The sequence below is a fragment of the Artemia franciscana genome, chromosome 1, assembly GCF_032884065.1.
Source record: "Artemia franciscana chromosome 1, ASM3288406v1, whole genome shotgun sequence".
Taxonomy (NCBI): domain Eukaryota; kingdom Metazoa; phylum Arthropoda; class Branchiopoda; order Anostraca; family Artemiidae; genus Artemia; species Artemia franciscana.
The window spans coordinates 49,990,896-50,012,603 of NC_088863.1; the positions used below are offsets into that span (position 1 = coordinate 49,990,896).

At 37.0% G+C, this 21,708-nt stretch overlaps 1 protein-coding gene across 4 annotated transcripts in view; it reads right to left on the minus strand.

The window, feature by feature from the left end:
* LOC136031002 (snake venom 5'-nucleotidase-like) overlaps positions 1-21,708 on the minus strand; it is a 102,740-nt gene that overhangs the window by 68,780 nt on the left and 12,252 nt on the right. For 3 of the 4 annotated variants that reach the window (XM_065710192.1, XM_065710184.1, XM_065710167.1), the window contains exon 2: positions 3,466-3,570. In XM_065710192.1, coding sequence (XP_065566264.1) covers positions 3,466-3,476 — 11 coding nt within the window. In that variant the 5' untranslated portion in view covers positions 3,477-3,570. Of the gene's footprint in view, positions 1-3,465; positions 3,571-4,272; positions 4,303-21,708 lie in introns of those variants that run through there. The other variant, XM_065710176.1, reaches the window with a different exon arrangement.

The following is a 21,708-nucleotide window of genomic DNA, read 5'->3' on the forward strand; positions in this document are numbered from 1 at the left end:
GCCCTGAATCCACCGGATACAAATTTAACAGCTTTTTTTTCGCTTTGCAAAAATGATTCTTTTGGAAAAAAACTGCTGTATACTGAAGTGCCTTCGTATTACACGTGGAATACTAAAAATAAAGTATTTGAACGTCGAAAACAGGGTAAGTCAGTCGACGGCCAACCTACCATCTTCAAAGATACCACGATAAGAAGACTCTACACCGTTCACCCCAATCAACATGAATGCTTCTTTATACGCCTGCTTTTGGTGAATGTACCCGGTCCGACATCCTTTAAGTATTTGAGAACTGTAAACGGTACTATACATGACACTTACCGTAGTGCATGCCAAGCTCTGAATTTATTGGAGAATGACCAACACTGGGATAACTGCATCAATGACGCGTGCGAAACGTCAACCCCAAGTCAAATTCGTGCATTGTTTGGCATCATTTTAACAACTTGCTCTCCATCAACTCCTACAGAGTTACGGGAAAAATACAAGTCAAAAATGTCCGAAGATATACTCCATCGAAAACAGTTAGAGACGTCAGATATGACTTTTGATTTTACATCAGAAATTTATAACTACACTTTAGTTATTATAGAAGATTTGTGCGTAAGTATGGCAAACAAACCTCTTCAGGATTTGGGAATGCCTTCACCTAACCGTATCGCTGCTGTTTCGACATGTGTAGAATTGGATCGTGAACAAAGTTACAGTACGAGTGATCTATTGTCGTATGTACAAAATAACATTTCCAAGTTAACGTCGAAACAAAAAGACATTTATGATACGATAATGCATTGTGTCGATAACAACGTTGGGGAAATTTTCTTTTTGGATGCACCAGGAGGTACTGGTAAAACGTTTGTGATAAAACTGATTCTGGCATCAATTCGATCAAAAAATGATATAGCGTTGGCAATTGCGTCATCCGGAATAGCCGCAACATTGCTGCCTGGTGGAAGAACTGCTCATTCCGCTTTGAAACTGCCTCTGAATTTGCATTCTACAGAAACTCCCACGTGCAATATTTCCAAATCATCTGGGATGGGTAAAGTATTGCAGCAATGCAAACTTATTACTTTCAGTTATAAAAACTAGTTTTTTATTTAATTTCTGAACGTTTTTGAATTAATACAGGTTTAATTTTGGCTCTTCGCACATAAATTATTAAAAGGAAATTTGCATATTAATTCTTTTTTTGGCTAAATGGCTTTTTCTTAGTTTAGATCAGACGATTTTGAGAAATAAGGAATGGGGAAAGAGGCCTAGTTGCCCTTCAATTATTCGATTGCTTAAAAAGCCAACTAGAACTTTTAATTTTTAATGAACGTTTTTATTAGTAAAAAATATACGTAACTTAAGAATTAACTAACGTAGCAAACTTCAATATTCTTATATTTTTATTATGTATATGAGGGGGTTTGTCCCCTCGTTAGTACCTCGCTCTTGACGCTAAATCTTAAGTTTTGTCCCATTCTTTAAGAATGACCCCTGAATCAAAAGGGCCGTAGAATAAATAGTTGAAATTACTAAAAATACTTTACCATAATGAGTGAGGTATTTAGGAGGAGAAGAACCCCTCATTTGCGTAATAATCTCTGTTCGTTTTAAATTTAAATTTAATTGAAAGAACTTTTTCATGTTTATTTTTTCATTGTTTTTTTTATAGTAATGCTAGAAAATCCAGGGTCCTTTTCATTGAATTTCTCTTCCTCCATGACATATTCCTCCAAGGAAAGATCCTCCCACACATCCCCCTCCCCTCAACCCCCTCAACCAAAAAAATCCCCCTGAAAACGTCTGTACCCTTCCCAGTAACCATTACTGAATGTAAACACTGGTCAAAGTTTGTAGCTTGCAGCCCCTCCCCAGGGGACTGTGGGGGAGTAAGTCATCCCTAAAGACATAATTATTATGGTTTTCGACTATGTGGAACAAAATGGCTATCTCAAAATTTTGATCCGTTGACTTTGGGAAAAAAGGAGCGTGGGAGGGGCCTAGGTGCCCTCCAATTTTTTCGGTCACTTAAAAAGGTCACTAGAACTTCTCAGTTCCGTTAGAATGAGCCATCCTACGACATTCTAGGACCACTTGGTCGATACGATGACCCCTGGGGAAAAGAAAAAAAAAATTAAAACGCACCCGTGATCTGTCTTCTGGCAAAAAATATCGATATTCCACATTTTTGTAGATAGGAGCTTGAAATTTTTGCTATAGGGTTCCTTGATACGCTGAATGCGATAGTGTGATTTTCGTTAAGATTCCATTACTTTTAGTGGGTGTTTCCCCCTGCTTTCTAAAATAAGGCAAATTTTCTCAGGCTCATAACTTTTGAGGACAAAGACTAAATTTGATGAAATCAAATTATATATTTAAAATCAGCATGAAAACCCGATTCTTTTGATGTATCTTTTAGCATCAAAATTCCGTTTTTTAGAGTTTCGTTTACTATTAAGCCGGGTCGCTCCTTACTACAGTTTGTTACCACAAACTGTTTGATAAAACTGTTTGATGGGTGCGGTTTTATGAGTTATGTTATTATTTATTGGTCATGTTTTGTTATTGGTTTTCTTGAGTTATGTGCAATAAAAAAAGCTATGATCTACTGATTTTCATTAGACGTGTAATTTTTACATTTTTCAGTTTTCTCTTCATGCTCCTCTGTGTACATCTTTTGTATATAAAGAGGGAATAAATAAATTATTATTATTATTAATACACAAATAGTTCTTTTGATAATCCTCTTATGTAGGTCAGGGCTACACGTCACTATTATCCTTAACCAGTTATTGTGAAACCTTGAATTATAATGAACTAGTTTCCCTGTATATAAGTATATAAGGATTATAGAACCCCACCTTGAAAAACAAGGAAAACCGACTTTTACGTGGTTGTACTGATACTTCTCATTTCATTATTTTTCCCCGGGGTGGATTCACATCAAACAGTGAAAGCACCACAGAATGTTGGAATATGGTTCATTTACAAAGAAATTGCGATATCTAGTGCCATTTTTACACTATGTCAGGCCATGTGACATCAATGCTGTGTTTTTTAGTGCTTTGCTAAAAAAAAACAACTTTGCTTTCTTAAATTTTTGGTATAATTATAATCGCATGCTAAAAGTTATCGATTTCATTGTCGTTGAAAAATTGTTGAGAGGCTTATAAATCAGTTTTTGTTCTGTACAGATTAGTCAGGGAATTTTCTGCTCCTATGAGAGCATTCTATTCTTTTTGGCTCGGTTTTATGTTCTCAAGAAAAAGCTGTTTCAAAAATTCTGCAGATACTAAAAAATATCGAGAGTCAATTTATTTAAGTGAGTTTGGTACATACATCCTTCGTAATTGGCGAGGCAATAATCTTTTTGAGTTTGAAGTTTAAACTTGACTTTATACTTCTATAAGAAAAGCATTGTTTTTTTTTTAAAAGCTTAATACGAAGTTGACAAATAAATTAACAAATCTTTACCTATTCGTCATGAAGAAACTATAGTTATCCAAATGAATGAAACGAGGATAGTTTACTGAAAGCACAATACTTGATTTCGCAGACTATTCACGTGGAAGATTGTTCCTATAATAAAAGAAGATAAGCAGTAAAATCAGTTAAATTGGGTTAACATCAATAAGATGCTATTTTGTTAATGAATGGGAACAACTCATCTACCTGTATCGGGTTATTCCTGTATCTTTTATTTTGACTGAAGCTAATATCTCAGTACTTAGATAGTTCGAATTTGGCAATTCTAGCACACATTCAAATTAAAATGTGAATTTATGCTAAAAAATCACGAGACCTAACATAATTTATTGTTTTTTTAAATAATGTAACATGTATTAGCTATTTGTACTTGGCCTCAAGACATATATGCTAGTAGGATACATCCCCTGCATCTCAAGTTGTTTATGCGTTGACGCACTGGAAACCGGTTTCTGTCACTAGTTTCTTTCAACTTAGTGTAAGAAAAGAGAAAGATAATTTACTGAATAGATGGGAAATATATAATTTAGGCTATAAATTTGCGGATTTGGGGAGTGGGGAGTGGGGGTACAGTATTTGGACAGTGTGAAAACAATTATTGCTTCATAATATCATAATAATTGTTGCAAATACTTTATGCATGCAGACCCGCTGTAATTTACCCCTTCCCTAATGTCCAAATATATAGCCCAATTGTGTTTGTAAAGTATTATATTTTCATTATACTCAGGTATATATGTTTAGGATCAACCTAACTTCACTTCTTGAGATGTAGGGGGTGTATCATAAAAGTACCATAAAAACAATTTGTTTCTACATCTACCACCAAATGATTGATACTGACACACTTTACTGATTATTGTAAAATTATGTCTTTGTTGTGCATTATTATTTACAACCGTTGCGTAACCAGTTATTTGAAAACAAATTTCCCTGCACTATAATGTATCCAAAACAAACGGAAACGCACCTATACAACTCCTTGTCTAAAAAGTTGAATATGCTTTGCGATTGTACATTACAAGTTAGTAATTGTAATGAAGGAGGAATTCCTGAACCATGAAACTTAAGGCCAGTTGGAACCCAGACTTTAAAGTTCAACAGCCTAGAAACTCTGGATTAGCGTTTCCTTGCCAATAGTTACCTTTCAAATTGATTTCAAGTGAAAATTAAATGATGTTCAAAAGTATCTAACACTGTAGAAAATATATTCACTCTATTCTCTTGGCTCAAAATTACTTGTCCTTCGCTTCAAGCGAAGGGAATTTTCGAATCAAGGGGAGCAGTTGCACCCACTCCAATAATTTGGAGGAAAAATTGTTACATAGTCCACGTCCTTTGACTTTCCGGATAGAGACCCCTCTTGCCCCCCCCCCCCCCCAAATAAAAGTTCTGGAGCTACGACCCTGGGTCAGGGGGAGATAGTCCAACTCTGAGACTTATCATTATTATTTAAGTAAGTAAAATATTTATTACCCGTGTTTTTCACATGGAACAAAACGGAGTACAATGAAAAAAAAAAAGAAAAAAAAGAGAAGAAAAACGAAGAGAAATTTAAAACCCAACATGGAAAAATACACAATCAAGAACTGTAGAAGTGTTTAAGCCAGGGGTGGTTCCATTTTGCCTGAAAATTAGAAATCAACCGGTTTACCACGATACTGGGGTCTGCAATCCTGTGCTTATCAATCATATAAGTATTTCTCGTCCACAGGGGGCATCGCAGCAGGAACTTCACGAACCTAAAATAAAGGGACCGGAGCTTGTGTTTTTGGATGTCAGTTAATAAATTCCAAAATGAGGCAACATATAGATTATGCGTCAGTGCGATAGGGTTATGCATATTCGCGAGATACTTTCGGCATAAGAGGAGTCTGCTGCCGACGATAGACCCATACTTGGTGCGGAGTTTTATCTCGACGTGTTTGAAGAGCAGTAGACGAGTTTCGTTAAGTTTACAGCCTATGGGTAGACCCAGGTACACGACGTGAGATGAAACGGTAATTGACTCGCCACCCAGCAGGAGGTGTTCAGGCTGAGAAGGGCTATCGTTGAAAAAAAGAACTGCAGATTTAGAAGTATTGAAAGCCAGGCCGATTTTTCGGTATTCATCACGTAGAAGCAAGAAATTTGATTGCAGACCCCTAATAGACCGACTTAGATTTAATAGATCGTCCGCGTATGTAAGTAGCGACACATCTTGGAGATACATGAAACATTAACACATGCCTGGGCATTTAAAACACTATTATTGTACAAACTTGGGGATAATAATGAACCCTGGCAGACACTTTTCTTTACTGGAAGAACCACTGGAAGTTACCTATCTTTATACGCGCTTTTAAACGGCAATACATATCGTACAGTACGCTAGTGACACGGAGGTTTACACCTTGCTGGTAAGAGGCTAAAAGGGCCTGAGCGTGAATCGACGAATCAAACACTCTACTCACATCAAAAGCACCAATCACTATAAGGTCACCAGATTCGTGAGAATCTGCTAGAATAGCGGCAAGACTGAAGAGAGCGTGAGCACAACTCAGACCTGGTCGGAAACCGAATTGGTGGTTAGGCATTCGGCACGAATATTGAATTTCTTCTGAGACTAAGATCTCTAGAACTTTACAGAGCACTGGAGCAACAGTGATTGGCCTGTACGAAGAGCATTGGTCTGGTGGTTTCCCTTTTTTAAGGATGGGCGAGAGCAAACCGACACAAAAAGAGTCAGGTACTATACCAGTGGTGAAAATAATCTGGAATAGCAGCGTCAGATATTCAATAAGCATAGTGGTACCGTGTAGCAGATTTAGTACGCACAGTTCGTCTGCACCACGGTAATGTTTCTTCTTCAGCTTTAAAATAGCTTCATGTACGCTTTCGTAATTAACGACAAAATCAGGGACACACTGGTTGGATAATACCGATTCTAGCCGGTTTGCGGTGGGTCGGGGGCACTGAATTCGTTGGAAAAGTGCTATTCCCAATATTTTTCGCTAATCGAATCATGGGTTTTTCGGCGGCCGGTTCGCTCAACCGGGCTTTCCAGATTAGTTTTGGGTCACTTTCAATTCTGGAGGAGTACTCTTCTTTTAATTTGGTACGATGAGCTTTCAGTTTCTTGTCAAACTTTCGTTTCGTCCATAAACGGACAGAGGTAACAGGACCAGATTTGGGCCTATCACAATCTTGCCAGATTCTAAACCAAAACTTAGTATCGTTGCAACGCTTTACTAGGGCCGGATTTTTCGAGAATTTGTGAATTTCTGTTTTCATTATAACCTTTCTAGTAGGAACTGCTATTTTTTCAGCTAAGAGGAGCGAGTGAGTAATTACGGCACAGAATATATTGATGAGTACTCTCGCATCTGCGGGACCAAAATTCGGATTCACTTGGAGTAAATGGAAGGGGATTCGTATCTTTACAAGAAGTGAGTTCAGCACCTGATGACACAAAGTAGTATTAATTTTATCCCATTCACTTACTACTTTCCATTTGTCGTTCTTGGGTTGACGCAGAGCTGGTTTTATGCTTAGAGATGCTACTAGGGGTAAGTGATCAGCGAAGACAGCGTCTTTTAGAACAGTTACACTTCCGTTAATATTCTTAGAGCAGGCCATGTGGTCAATGTTTGAAACGGACCCAGAATTATGAACGAAGGAGTAATCACTGTCTTTTGGGAGGATGATAAGTTTGTCATCAAAGATGCCGTTTAGAAGCTGACTACGGGCACACGTGCTGTCAAGCAGGTTGCAGTTGAAGTCCCCCATGACTACGCATTGCAAAACTCTCTGGGTCACAGACTTCAGGCACTTCACTAGTTCCCGTTCATAAATTTTTGCTCCGATTTATGATCATGGTAGATTGTAGTTTGTTATATCTAATCGATTCAGCACTTTCTTCCCATGATCCCAAAACCGACAAGTGAAAAAAAAAATGCTTGCCTAAATCTGTGCTGGGAAGTTTTTTATTGTATGTAGCAAGTTTTGAAGGTGAAAGACCAATTTGGTCCCGTTTATAGAAATCGACAGTTTTACATGAGTATAAATCAGATTGGTTACCATATACCTGCTTTCTTTCTTTAAACCTTATAGCAAGAGAGAAAGTTGTATTACACAGGCCAACTATGTGCCTCAAATCCTTGCACGTTGTAGAGTAAAAAATACGTTGTCCCTGCGAAATAAATCTACAGAAGCATGAATTCTGAGTCTATAGGTGGAATGTGATATCCGTGGGGCGTGAATCAACATGGCTAGTGATGGCTATGGAAATGAATCGTTACCAAGCAGACGTTCTTTGTCTATCAGAGACAAGATTTAACGGAGTGTCTGAAGAAACCATACCAGTCCGTGACTCTGACAACTCTTACTCATTCCTCAACTCTGGTGCGCATGATGGATCTGGTGACCATGGAGTCGGCTTTATGATAGGCGTGCACAAAAATGTCTTCTTGCGTGGGATCCAGAGAACCCGAGAATAGCCAGACTACGACTTAAAGGAGATTATCCAACATTTCTATCATTCCTGTCTACGCACCTACGAGAGTGGCAACGGATGCTAATAAGGAATCTTTCTACTCTGATCTGAAAATTACAATGCAGAAATGCCCTAGGCGAGACTTCGGGGTTAGACTTCCGGGTAGGCGAGTTTTAGCGGGTGACTGAAACTCCCATGTTGGCTCAGCAGACCCCAATGTTCGCGATATTGTTGATCCATTCACATACAGCCAGTGGTGTTCCAATGGTGATAGACTACTCCAGTTCGCGAAATCTCATAACCTTTTCATCACCAATACAATGTTCCAACACAAACCCTCTCAAAGGATAACTTGGCGCTCAAATGGTGGCTCCACAGCTGCCCAAATTGACCATATATTGATCCATCAGCGTTGGTGCTCCTCAATCATCAATTCTCGAGCTTACAGAAGGGCATGCAAGGGGTCAAAATCTGGAAGGGATCATACGCTTGTAGGTGCGAAAATACTCTGGAAGTTGAGCGCGAGGAAGAGAAAACCCCTAAAAAGGAAGTTAAACGTGGAGAAACTGAAAATCCAAGCGGTGAAAGAAGACTTTTGACTGAAGTTAAAGAACCAGTTTGCAAACCTGACGGACTGCGATGAAGGCCTTACCAAACGATGGAAAAAATTCCGGAACACAACGGAAAAGGTGGCAACTGAAGTCATCGGCTATGCTCCTGCAAAGACGAGGGAAAATTATGTCTCTGAGAAAACTGTAAGGCTAATCGAGGCTAGGCGACAGGCATCAAACGCATCAATTGCAGTAAAAAAGCCGCTGCGTAAACAGGTTAAATCCAGCTTGCGTCAAGACCACCAACAATTTTAAGATGAGGTTGCCATAGAGATGGAAAAAGCAGCCAGAAATAATGATACGAGAAGGCTGTATAGAACCTTCAAAGAAGTAACTAGAAAAAAGTCACCTATCGCTGGTCCTCTAAAAGATGCTCATGGTAGCATCTACAAGGCAAACTTGATCATTGGAAGAGTCACCTTAAAGACCTCCTTAATCGAAATACCGATGGGCAAGATGCAACACCATTGCTGCCACCTACAGCTGAATGACCACCATATGAAATCGACATGACACCACCTTCAGCTTCAGAGATACTAAACGCGATCAAACGGCTAAAAAACAGCAAGTCACCTGGAGAATATGGTCTCCCTCCTGAGATTTACAAGGCCTCACCACACGTTGTAGCGCAGCAGCTAGAAACCCTCTTCAGTCTGATATGGGACAAGAAGATCTTTCCGTCTGATTGGAAGGTGTCAGTGATAATCCAAGTATTTAAAAAAGGGTACAAATACGACAGCCATAACTACCGAAGGATATCACTCATGGATATGGCTACCAAAGTATTTGCGATGATTTTGCTTAAAAGGTTCGAAGAAGCAAGGGATGAGCGAACGCGTGAAAATCAGTGCGAGTTTCGAAGAGAGAGAGGGTGAACTGACCAGATCTTAACTCTTTGCCTTATTCTTCAACAGTTCGAACGTTACATCCTCCCCATAATTAACATGTTCCTTGATTTTATGGCTGCGTTCGACTCAGTAACCCGCGAAAATCTTTGGTGAATCATGGCGGAAGACGGTATGCCAGTTGAACTCGTAGAGCTGTTGAAAGCCTACTACGAGGATTGCAGATCGATCGTAAGACTGTTGGGTGAGGAAACTGAGTCCTTCAGTGTAGAAAGCGGTGTGAAACAGGGGTGTATATTGTCCCCTGTTTTGTTTAACTACTGTATAAATTGGATTCTAGAAAGGGCACTCTCGAGTTTTGATGGTGTTGTTATGGGATTGGGCATTAATGGATCTGACCTGTACTGTGCAGATGACATCGACGCTCTTACTGCTGACCCAGCAACTGCCTAAGCAGTGTTAAATGAAATAGCACATTTCTTTCAGCTACTGGGTATGAAGATCAACACGGCCAAAATTAAAGTCATGGATCTAAATATACAGTGAGATTATCAGCTTGTCCTTTACGGACAAGAGTTGGAAAAAGTCGATAACTTCACCCATCTTGGCTCAGTAATAGACCCTCATGGAGGCTGCAACCTTCAGGTACAGAGTAGAACCGCAACCGCAGAGCATAAAGCCCTACACTGGAATCAAACTATCCTACCTCCAAATGGGCGTCGAATCAAACTATCCTACCTCCAAATGTGCTACGAATCAAACTATCTTATGTCCAAAAATGGAAAAAAAGGGATTAGTAGTCTATCTTGTGCTAAATTGTGTGCTGAATCCAAAATCTGTGGTCAGAATTGGCCCTACGCCACTAGATCGCCTTTTTCTTTCTTATCCTATGTTGCAAATTTGCTTTTCTCACACCGTGAAACTATTCTATGTCCTTATTTGGACTCGGGCTAGTTTCAAGCAGTAAATTTTGATGAGTTGCAGGACATGGGATAGTTTGTTTGGACTTAGGATATTGCCGTTCTAAAGTATCGATACGTCTTTTTGGACATGGGATAGTTTGATGGCAACCTTTGCCTTCCCAATCGTCAATATTTATAGTAAAAATTTGCAATTATGAAGTAAGGGTGAAGTTGCAAAATTAATAGAGGAAGAATACTAATGGAACTAGCTAGAGAGAAAGCCAGGAAAGGTAGAGAAAATTGCTTGATTCTTATTCTGGTTCCTTTTTTTGCCTTTTCTATGTTACTATAACATTAGACAGTAGACCATTTAGGTATTTTATTTTCCTTAGATATTGTGGATTTCTTCAGGTCCCCTCTGGTGCCCTCTGGCCAGTCAGGTTCACTCATTCCTGGGTAGAGCAGTCAACCACAAACCCCTGATTTTTGGATACCCTATGCCAAACGCTATATATATATATATATATATATATATATATATATATATATATATATATATATATATATATATATATATATATATATATATATATATATATATATATATATATATACATACATATATATATATATATATATATGTATACATATATATATATATAATTATATATTTATATATATATATATATATATATATATATATATATATATATATATATATATATATAGATATGTATATATATATATATATATCATTTGACATAGCCTATGCCTAACGCTGGATACCCTATGCCAAACGTTGAATACCTGTTGGCACTCAAACCCTGACCTACTCATTACGGGTGGAATCTGATTGGTTGATTTTTGAACTTCAGTCACATCATCAATACTTTATTGGCAACAGGTATCCAGCCTTAGCAATAGGCCAGCGTTTGGCATATGGTATCCAGCGTTAGAATAGGCCATGCCAAATGCTGGATATATTCAACTTTTGCAAATAGTATCCAAAAATCAATCAAGACCTTTGTAAAAAAAAATTTGATTCCTAAAACTTACCACCAGTTTTTCAGAGACCTCCCGTTCGATTGTTTAGAAGAAGGCTCTGCAGAGTCGGATGATTCTGACTAATTTTGTTTTATTTTTCACTTTTGATACTTCGAATAGTAGTTTTTCTTTTTTTCATACTTTGAATATGAATTAAAATAATATATTGTGAAATATTTGGTACAATACGGACGGACATAGGAGTGAACCTTCAGCAGGGCTTCTCAGGTTTGTAACTATCCTTTGTCCAAAAATGGGACGTATAATTGTTTTGTTTTTATGTAGATAATATGATTACCATCCTATATCCAGTTTTTCGACGTTCTGACCTAAGTAGGTCAAAAAAATCTTCTCTAATACATAGCCAATAAGAAAGAAACTCTACAGTTCGGTTGTTCCTCTATAACCTCTTTTTGAAGTTCTGGAAAATTAATCTTAAAAACTTCAAATATCTCTCCTGAAAAGTAGCGGTTTTAGAGGTAGGATAGTTTGATTCGTAGCACATTTGGAGGTAGGACTGTTTGATTCGATGCCCATTTGGAGGTAGGATAGTTTCATTCCAGTGTAGCGAAACAAAGCCCAGGCCATCTTCTCACAACTCCGCCGCCATTTGTGGAGCCGGTGGGAGATCAGCATGAAGACAAAAATTTCTGTATACAAAGCAGCTGTTAGATCTGTCCTCTTTTAAGCAGTCGAAACTAGGCTACTGAAGGTGCTTCATCTCCATGATTTGGAAGTCTTTGACTACCGCTGTCTACGAAAAATCCTGAAGATTCGATATTCCGACAGAATCTCAAATGTTTATGGGCGCCAGCACTGCAGTAAAATCGATCCCGTCGCCACGACTGTCAAACAGAGAAGACTGCGTTGGCTTGGTCATGTGCTTAGAAGACCCAAAAACCGCATCATAAAGCAAGTACTGCTAGATGCCCCGTTGCCAGGTTGGCGCACGTGACCTGGTGGTCAATTGAAAAATTGGTGGGCAACTGCCAAAAATCACCTCAACCCTGTTGGCGGATTTCGAAGATTTGGCAGAAAGTGGGAGAGCTGTTGGCTCTGGTTTGATGAATAGTTGGCACAAGATCGCGACAAATGGGAGTCAATCATATGTAGTCCTCTAGATGCCGGGTGAGGCGTCCTCGTCTGGTCCCGCTACAAGTACAAGTAGGCAAGTACAGTAAAAAAGCAAAAAATGCTTCAAAATGCCTATAGTTGTACTGAAAGTAGAAGCCTGGGAAAGCTGTTGAAAAAGAGAAACAGTCTACTAGACAATTTGATAGTAGAGGGAATGGAGTTTGGGCTGATAGAGAGACCAGTGACTAATTTTAGTTTTAAAATCCGTTAATTGAAAAACCTTGCTGTCCTGGTACAAAAAAAAGAATTACTATATCTACCTCGTTACAAAAAAGCCAAGATAAGAGGGTGAGAGGGGGAGTGAATGTTTTATGACAATTAAATTTCTCAGAGACTCTTTTTGATATGTAAGTAAAACAATAAATTTTGCGATTTTTTAAAAGGTTTTTTACTCCAGGACTAAAAAATCAACTCCATCCCTACCATTACTTAACTGTCATCACTAGTATGAATAGACTTATTTAGATAAAACTTCATGAGATGGCTAAGAGGGTGAAAGTGAATTAAATCATAGGTCTTGTAAAGTTTAAACATTCACCTTAATACAAAGAGCAATATCAAAACTTGAAATATGTACTTTAATATCTCAAAAGGTGTTATAGATGTTAGATTTGATTTCCATAGGTTGACTTGTCTAAAACTTTGATCTTTAATGATTTGGGATCTTTAGTGAACTAATTTAGAATTTTCTGAGCTTCCTAGTTTCCTAGGTTTTCATAGGTGTGTGTTGGCTTAAACTTATGATTTTGGATGTTTAGTTTGGTATTTTGGACCTTTCTCTGCAAGGTTTATTAGCGTTTTGTAGATGTGTATTGCCTGAAACTTATAATTTGGAGTGTTTTGTTTGCAATTCTGGTTTTTTATGAGCTAGAAATATGAACCTTTCACTGGTGGTTGTTGTCTGAAACATATGGTTTGGAATATTTACTTTTGTATTTTGTGGGTTAAATTATCTCAAATCTATGATTTCGGATGTCTAGTTTGTTATTTCAAGCCTTTCTGAGCAAGGATTCTTTGCCTTTTGCTGGTTTGTGTTGTCTGAAACTTATCATTTGGGATGTTTGTTCGCATAAATCAACATTCTTCTTTTTCACTAGCAACTGGGCCATGTAATTATGTTTTTTTTTATGGCACTTGGTATTAACCAAGTGACATATAGCAATCGCAAATTCTGTTGGTCTGTCGGTCTGTCTCTAAGTCTGTCGGTCCCGGTTTTGCTACTTTAGGCGCTTCCAGGTAAGCTAGGACGATGAAATTTGGCAAGCGTATCAGGGACCAGACCATATTAAATTAGAAATAGCCGTTTTCCCGATTTGACCATCTGGAGGGGAGTGGGGGGCCGGTTAATTTGGAAAAAATAGAAAAAATGAAGTATTTTTAACTTATGAGCGGGTGATGGGGTCTTAATGAAATTTGATATTTGGTATGATATTGTGTCTCAGAGCTCTTCGTTTAAATCCCGACCGGATCTGATGACATTGGGGGGAGTTGGAGGGGGGAAACCTAAAATCTTGGAAAACACTTAGAGTGGAGGGATCGGGATGAAACTTAATGGTAAAAATAAGCACAAGTTCCAGATACATGATTGACATAATCTGAACGGATCCGCTCTCTTTGGGGTAGGTGGGGAGGGGGGGTAAGTCTGAAAAATTAGAAAAAATGAGGTGTTTTTAACTTACGAACGGATGATCAGATCTCAATGAAATTTGATATTTAGAAGGATATCGTGTCTCAGAGCTCTTATTTTAAATCCCGACCGGATCTGGTGACATTGGGGGGGGGAGTTGGGAGGGGAAACCTAAAACTTGGAAAATACTTAGAGTGGAGGGATCGGGATGAAACTTGGCGGGAAAAATAAGCACAAGTCCTAGATACATGATTAACATAACCGGAACGGATCCGCTCTCTTTGGGGTAGTTGGGGAGGGGTTAATTCTGAAAAATTAGAAAAAATGAGGTATTTTTAACTTACGAACGGGTGATCGGATCTCAATGAAATTTGATATTTAGAAGGATATCGTGTCTCAAAGGTCTTATTTTAAATCCTGACAGGATCTGGTGACATTGGGGGAAGTCTGAGGGGGGAACATAAAATCATGGAAAACGCTTAGATTGGAGGGGTCGGGATGAAATTTGGTGGGAAAAATAAGCAGAAGTCTTACATACGTGATTTACATAATTGGAACAGATCTGCTCTATTGGGGGGGGGGGGGGTTAATTCTGAAAAATAAGAAAAAATTACGTATTTTTAACTTACGAAGGAGCGATCGGATCTTCATGAAACTTCATATTTAGAAGGACCTTGTAACTCAGATCTCTTATTCTAAATCTCAACCGGATCAAGCGTAATGGGGGGGGCAGTTGGGGGGGGGGCGGAAATCTTAGCAAATACTTAAAGCGGTGAGATCTGGATGAAACTGGATGGGAAGAATAGAAACCCGTCTAAGATACGTGACTGACATAACCGAACCGGATCTGCTCTCTTTGGTGGAATTGGAGGGGGGGGGGGTAATTTTGAAAATTGAGGTATTTGGAACTTACGAAAGGGTGACCAGATCTTAATGAAATTTGATATTTAGAAGGATCTTGTGCTTTAAAGTATAAATTTTAAATTCCGACCAGATCCTGTGACATTGTGGGGAGTTGGAGGGGGAAACCGAAATTCTTGGAAAATGTGAAAATTGGGGTATTTTTATCTTATGAATAGATGATCGGATCTTAATGAAATTTGATTTTTAGAAGGAATTCATGTCTCAGAGCTCTTATTTCAAATCCCGACCAGATCTTTTGACATTGGGGAGAGTTGGAATGGGAAATCTTGGAAAAACACTTGGAGTGGAGGAATCGGGATGAAGCTTGGTGGATAGAATAAAAAAAATGTCCTTGATACGTGATTGACAGAATCGTACTGGATTTGCTCTCTTCTGAGGAGTTGGGGGGAGGGGTTCAGTGATTTGGCGAGTTTGGTACTTCTGGACATACTAGGACGATGAAAATTGGCAGGCGTGTCAGGGAGGTGCACAATTTGAATTGATAAAGTTGTTTTCCCAGATTCGACCATCTGGGGGGGGCTAAAGGGAGAGGAAAAACTAGAAAAAATGAGGCATTTATAACTTACGAGTGGGTGATCGGATCTTAATGAATTTTGATATTTAGAAGGATATCGTGACTCAGAGCTCTTATTTTAAATCCTGACCGGCATTAAGCCTCTTATTTTCCTTTTTAAATCAATCTATTGATTCATAGAATTTTGTTAGAGCTCATACCATATGATTTCTTGGCTCTTAGCTCTTCTCGCCTCGTCACAAGTGCCATATGAGCTCTTAGCTCTTGTTCTATCATGTTCAGGTGCAATCAACTAAATTATAACAACTTCGGTTAGATTAACCAAATTTAAATTAAACAAATATTCTTCCACTCTGAACCCTGTCATTGTTATTGCAGATTTAATGCAGTTTTCATTCCCTTCGAACGTTAATCTGATTTCTGTTGCCAGTTCTACTATCATGCTTTCTGTTATTATTTGCACTTTACAGTTTAGGGCCTCAAAAACCAATTGTGTCAAATCACATATTCTTTCTGTAATGTTTAAGCGTAGATTATTTTCGTTTTACTATGTTTTCTTATGTTTTCTGATGTTTTCTCATTTTCTTATGTATCCCATTCGTTTCTTATGTAATTCTAATTAAGAACCGCCTATTATTTGTCATTATTTCCAGGAGGCATCTATAAATATCGGGCAATGAGCACTGCTGCTATGATAAAATTAGCTCTAGATCGTTCAAGAAAAATTAGTAAGATTTTTCTGAGAAACAAATAGTATATTTTAATATTACAATACAAAAAAGAACATCATTTCATTCTTGCTTGGTCAATTTAAAACACTCGCTATCTCATGAAGAAAGCGGCTAATTCACATGCTTTGCCAGTGCATGAAATTGGGGGTGCAAAGGATCATGTGTTTTGCTCTTTGTATAAATCTTCATATGGTTAGATTATGTGGATTCATGAGAAAATACTCTAGTATAGATGGTGCAAGTATACGCTCTTTCTCCAGTGAGAACTTTCATGTAAGTTCATAAATCCAATCCGTGAAAAAATAGTTTTGCGCATAACTTGGACATAATGCCTTTCTTAGTATGACGTTTCATATGCTAGTATTAGCTAGAATTCTTTAAAAACCTGTTGTTGCATATTTTAAATCTAGTTGGATTTTCCCGAGCATGAACTCTCTTATGGGTGGATAATTGGTATACATAAATAAATGGTTTAATACAGATGTTGCAAGTATCTGGCTTTTCTACAATATGAACCCTCACGTGTTGGAATAATGTGTATTTATGAGAAAATATTCTAGCACAGATGTTGCAAGGATGAGGTTTTTCACCAGTATGAGCTCTCTCTCCAATATGAACTCTCATATGTCTGGTTAATTTGAATTCTGAGAAAACCCTTTGTTGCATATTTAACATTTGATTTGATTTCCTCAATCATGATCCTTCGTTGAGGATTATTTCTCCTGTGTCTTTCGTTTGCAATGTTTGAGATATACCGTTTGGATTGCTAGGCAATTGTTAGTGGTCAACCCCCTGCACTGGCTTCTAAATAATTCTTTTAAATCTAGTCGAGAAAATATTTTCTTTCAAAGTTTTTTGACTATTTTCATTGAATGTTTCTATTCTTTCATTTAACATTTCATTGATTGCGTTTGAGATGTGGCAATGTTCATGCATTTGTATAATATGTGTCTTCAAATGTCACATTTAGACTGAACGTTGTTGTTTCTTATGCTGTTGACTGTTTTATATGCCTGAAGAAGTGAAACAAATATTTGTTCACCAAGAAAAAATAACCTGTTTCATTTTGAATATGTTCAAAAAAAGATGTGTAAGCTAAAACACTGTCAATCTGGTTACTGAAATAGTTGAAATCACATCTATTTGCATAGTATGTTTTCTGTTTGTATCTAAGTCACTCTATTCTGACAGACACTAAACTATTATTGAAAAGTTTAATTTACAAAAATAAAGGCTATAAATATGGTCTAAAGTATCACAGAAAATTCCCTTTAGGTCTTTCCAACTGTAGGATGTAAAAATGGCAAACGAAATGATGTTATTGCGTCATCTGTACCAAAATATAAGCGATGATAGATGTGCACACAATCACGGTATATGCGCAAAAATAATTGAAGACAAATATATCTTATATATCCGTATACATTTTATGCTTTATGAAAAATATGTTTTAGAAATTATATTTAAGTTAAAAACAAACACAAGAACATTCTTGCTATAAAAGGAAAAAAGTATCGGTGAATAAATAATAATACAAGCAAACAACAAAAAAATTGAATAGTGTATGTAACAGAACAAAGAAAACACGGATATAAATAATTATGATGATTAATGTTATGAAAATAATTATAATCATTTATGTTGATAGGTTTAAAATGATAACTATTTTGTAACGGAATTTGGCCAGACAGGCTAGCCTAGTGTTTATGTAAACCAGAATATTTTTTTCTCATCTTGATATTTAAGGTACCAAAAATAGTGGGAATTAAAGTTGTGTGAAAGTTAAATTGGAAAATGAATTTCCTAATTTTTAAATAATTAGGAAAAACTGAAAATTCTATATATGATGAAAAAGACTTCTATTGGTTAAACACTTTTTAGCAGTAGCCCATTCGGTACTAAATTTGAATAAAATAAAAGGGGCTGCAAAATCGTCAGAAATAAGCTAAAAAAACAGTTATGAAAGCTTCGGTTAAACATAGTTATGATGATCTTCAACGAGTTACCTCAAAGTAACCATTCATACAATTATTGCTATTATACTTGTTTTTGGCTTTGAATGCCTACCAGTTAAACACGTGTGTGGAAACCTTCACCAAATTCGTTGAAACTCAAAGTCAACCTGCACCGGCTTTCTTCAAACACCCCCTTCTACTAGTCAAAAATTGTATCTTAAATAGTATCGGAAAAAAAATATTAGCTATAATATTACGAATTGGATAAACATTACCCTTAAAATAAATGTCTTGATTTTAGTGTTATTTGACCTGAAACACAAATTCGACACAATAGAATATTATCTAAATCTTGATCTTATGAAACAACTAATCCCTCTCTCTGCTCGTGTTTAGTTATACCATTCTTTTTTCAACCTTTTATGAGATTAATAGAAATTAAAGATCTAATTAATTTCTGGATGTTTTTTAATTAATGCATGTTTTGATCTTGGCTCTCCGCACATAAATAATTAAACGCAATTTGCATATTAATTTTTTTTGTCTAAATGACTTTCTCATAGTTTTAATTGGAAGATTTTGAGAAAAAAGAAGAGAGGGAGGAAGCTTAGTTGCCCTCCAATTTTTTGATTACTTAAAAAGGCAACTAGAAATTTTAATTTTTTTACGAACATTTTCGTTAGTAAAACATGTACATAATTTACGAATTAACTTACTTAACGAACTTCCATATTCGTATATTTTTATTGCGTATATGAGGGAGTTCACCCCTCGTCGATACCTCGCTCTTTACACTAAAGCTTAAACTCTGTCCCAGATCCTTAAGAATGTCCCATGAATCACAAAGGCCGTAGAATAAATAGTTGAAATTACTAAAAATACTTTAGCGTAAAGAGCGAGGTATTACGAGGAGGTAAACCCCTCATAGGTGCAATAATTTCTGCTCGTTTTAAGCTTTAATGCTGCTCCTCACTTTCAGTAGAAACAAACTTTTCATATTTATTTTTTCATTGTTTTTTTTAAATAATGCTAAAAAATCTTGCGCCCCCTTCATTGAAAGTCTCTTCCCTCATGAGAAGTTATTCCATGAAAAGATCCTCCCACGGACCCCCCCCCCCACGTCAACTCTCCCTCCCAAGCCAAAAAAGTCCCCCTGAAAACGTCCGTACATTTCCTAGTAACCATTACTATATGTAAACAAAGGTCAAAGTTTGTAACTTGCAACCCCTCCCACGGGGACTGCGGGAGAGTAAGTAGTCCCCAAAGACATATTTATTAGGTTTTTCGACTATAGTGAATAAAATGGGTATCTCAGAATTTTGATCCGGTGACTTTGGGGAAAAAATGAGCGTGGGAGGGGGCCTAGGTACCCTCCGATCTTTTGGTCACTTAAAAAGGGCACTAGAACTTTTAATTTCCATTAGAATGAGCCCTCCCGCGACATTCTAGGACTACTGGGTCGATACGATGACCCATGGGAAAATAACAAAAAAAAAAACAAAAAACAAATAAACACGCATCCGTGATTTGTCTTCTGGCAAAAATTGCGAAATTCCACATTTTTGTAGATAGGAGCTTGAAACTTCTACAATAAGGTTCTTTGATACGCTGAATCTGATGATGTGATTTTCGTTAAGATTGTATGGCTTTTAAAGGGTGTTTTCCCCTATTTTCTAAAATGAGACAAATTTTCCCAGGCTCGTAACTTTATATAGGCAAGACTAATCTTGATGAAAGTCATATATTTAAATAAGCATTAAAATGCAATTTTTTATGTAACTATTTGTACCAAAATTCCATTTTTAGAGTTTCGGTTACTATTGAGCCGGGTCGCTCCTTACTACAGTTCGTTACCACGAACTGTTTGAAAATGAAAGTAAAAGTTCGTACGAAATAAAAAACTTCTAATCAAATTGCTCAAGTCTAAGGATTCACTAGCCTACCTATTAAACCTATTATTGTAACCATCTTCCCTCTCCCGAACAAGAATCCTGGATAGGATTTTTATTGTCTTTACATTTGAGAAGCGCATGGTCCTAATCATCATCCACCGCCCCCCATTCCACTACTCTCCCTCCCCCCCAAAAAAACACTTTCCATCTCCGTTTTTCAAGAAATACGGCATTTTTTTTTTTTTTTTTTTTTTTTTTTTGGTAAGGTAAATTCGTGTGTATCACTCAGAACATAGGCTTCTTTACTTTTGGCTCTATAGGAATAAATGCATAACCTTGAAAACACTTTCAAAATCTACAATCGGTTCTTTTGAATTTACATTATATATAACATTACAAAAAGTTGCAATGGTTTCATTCATGTAGACGATCAGAATAATGTAGAATTTCCATCCACATGAATAATAATACCCCTCTCCTTCCAATAGTAATTCAATAGTAAAAATCAAACAGTTCGTGGTAACGAACTCTATTAAGGAGCGACCCGGCTCAATAGTAACCAAAAATCTAAAAATGGGATTTTGAGACAAATAGTTACATCAAAAGAAGTACATTTTAATGCTGATTTTAAAAATATAAGTTTCATCAAGTTTAGTCTTACCCATTAAAAGTTGAGAGCCTGAGAAAATTTGCGCTATTTTAGAAAATAGGGGGGAAATACCCCTTAAGAGTAATAGAATATTAACGAAAATCGCACAATCAGATTCAGCATATCAGAGAACCCTACTATATTAATGATTATTGGGAAGTGTACAGACGTTTTCAGGGAGATTTTTTGGTTGGGGGAGATGTTGAGGGGAGGGGTTATGTGGAGGGAACTTTCCATGGAGGAATTTGTCATGGGGGGAGATAATTTCCATGAAGGGGGTGCAGGATTTTCTGGCATTCTTATAAAAAATGAAAAGATAAATATGAATTTTTTTTTTCAAATGGAAGTAAGGAGCAGAATTAAAACATAAAATGAACAGAAATTATTACGCCTGTGAGGGGCTCACCTCCTCCTAATACCTTGCTCTTTACGCTAAACTGTTTTTAGTAATTTCAACTATTAATTCTACGGCCTTTGTGATTCAGGGCCATTCTTGAGGAATTGGGACAAAATTCAAGGTTTAGTTTAAAGAGCAAGGTGTTGACGAGAAGGCGAACCCCCTCATATACGTAGTAAAAATTTACGAATACAGAAGTTCGTTACCTTAGTTTATTTTTAAGGTACGTATATTTTACTAATAAAAACGTTTGTTAAAAAATCAAAAGTTCTAGCTGCCTTTTTCAATAATCAAAAAATTGGAGGGTAACTGGACCTCCTCCCCCTCTCTTTTTTCTCAAAATTATCCGATCAAAACTATGAGAAAGTCATATAGCCATAAAAATAAATTGATATGCAAATTTCATTGTAATTATTTATCTGCGGAGAGCCAAAATCAAAACATGCATTAATTCAAAAACGTTCAGAAATTAAATAATTTTTTTTAACTGAAAGTAAGGAGCTACATTAAAACTTAAAACGAACAGAAATTA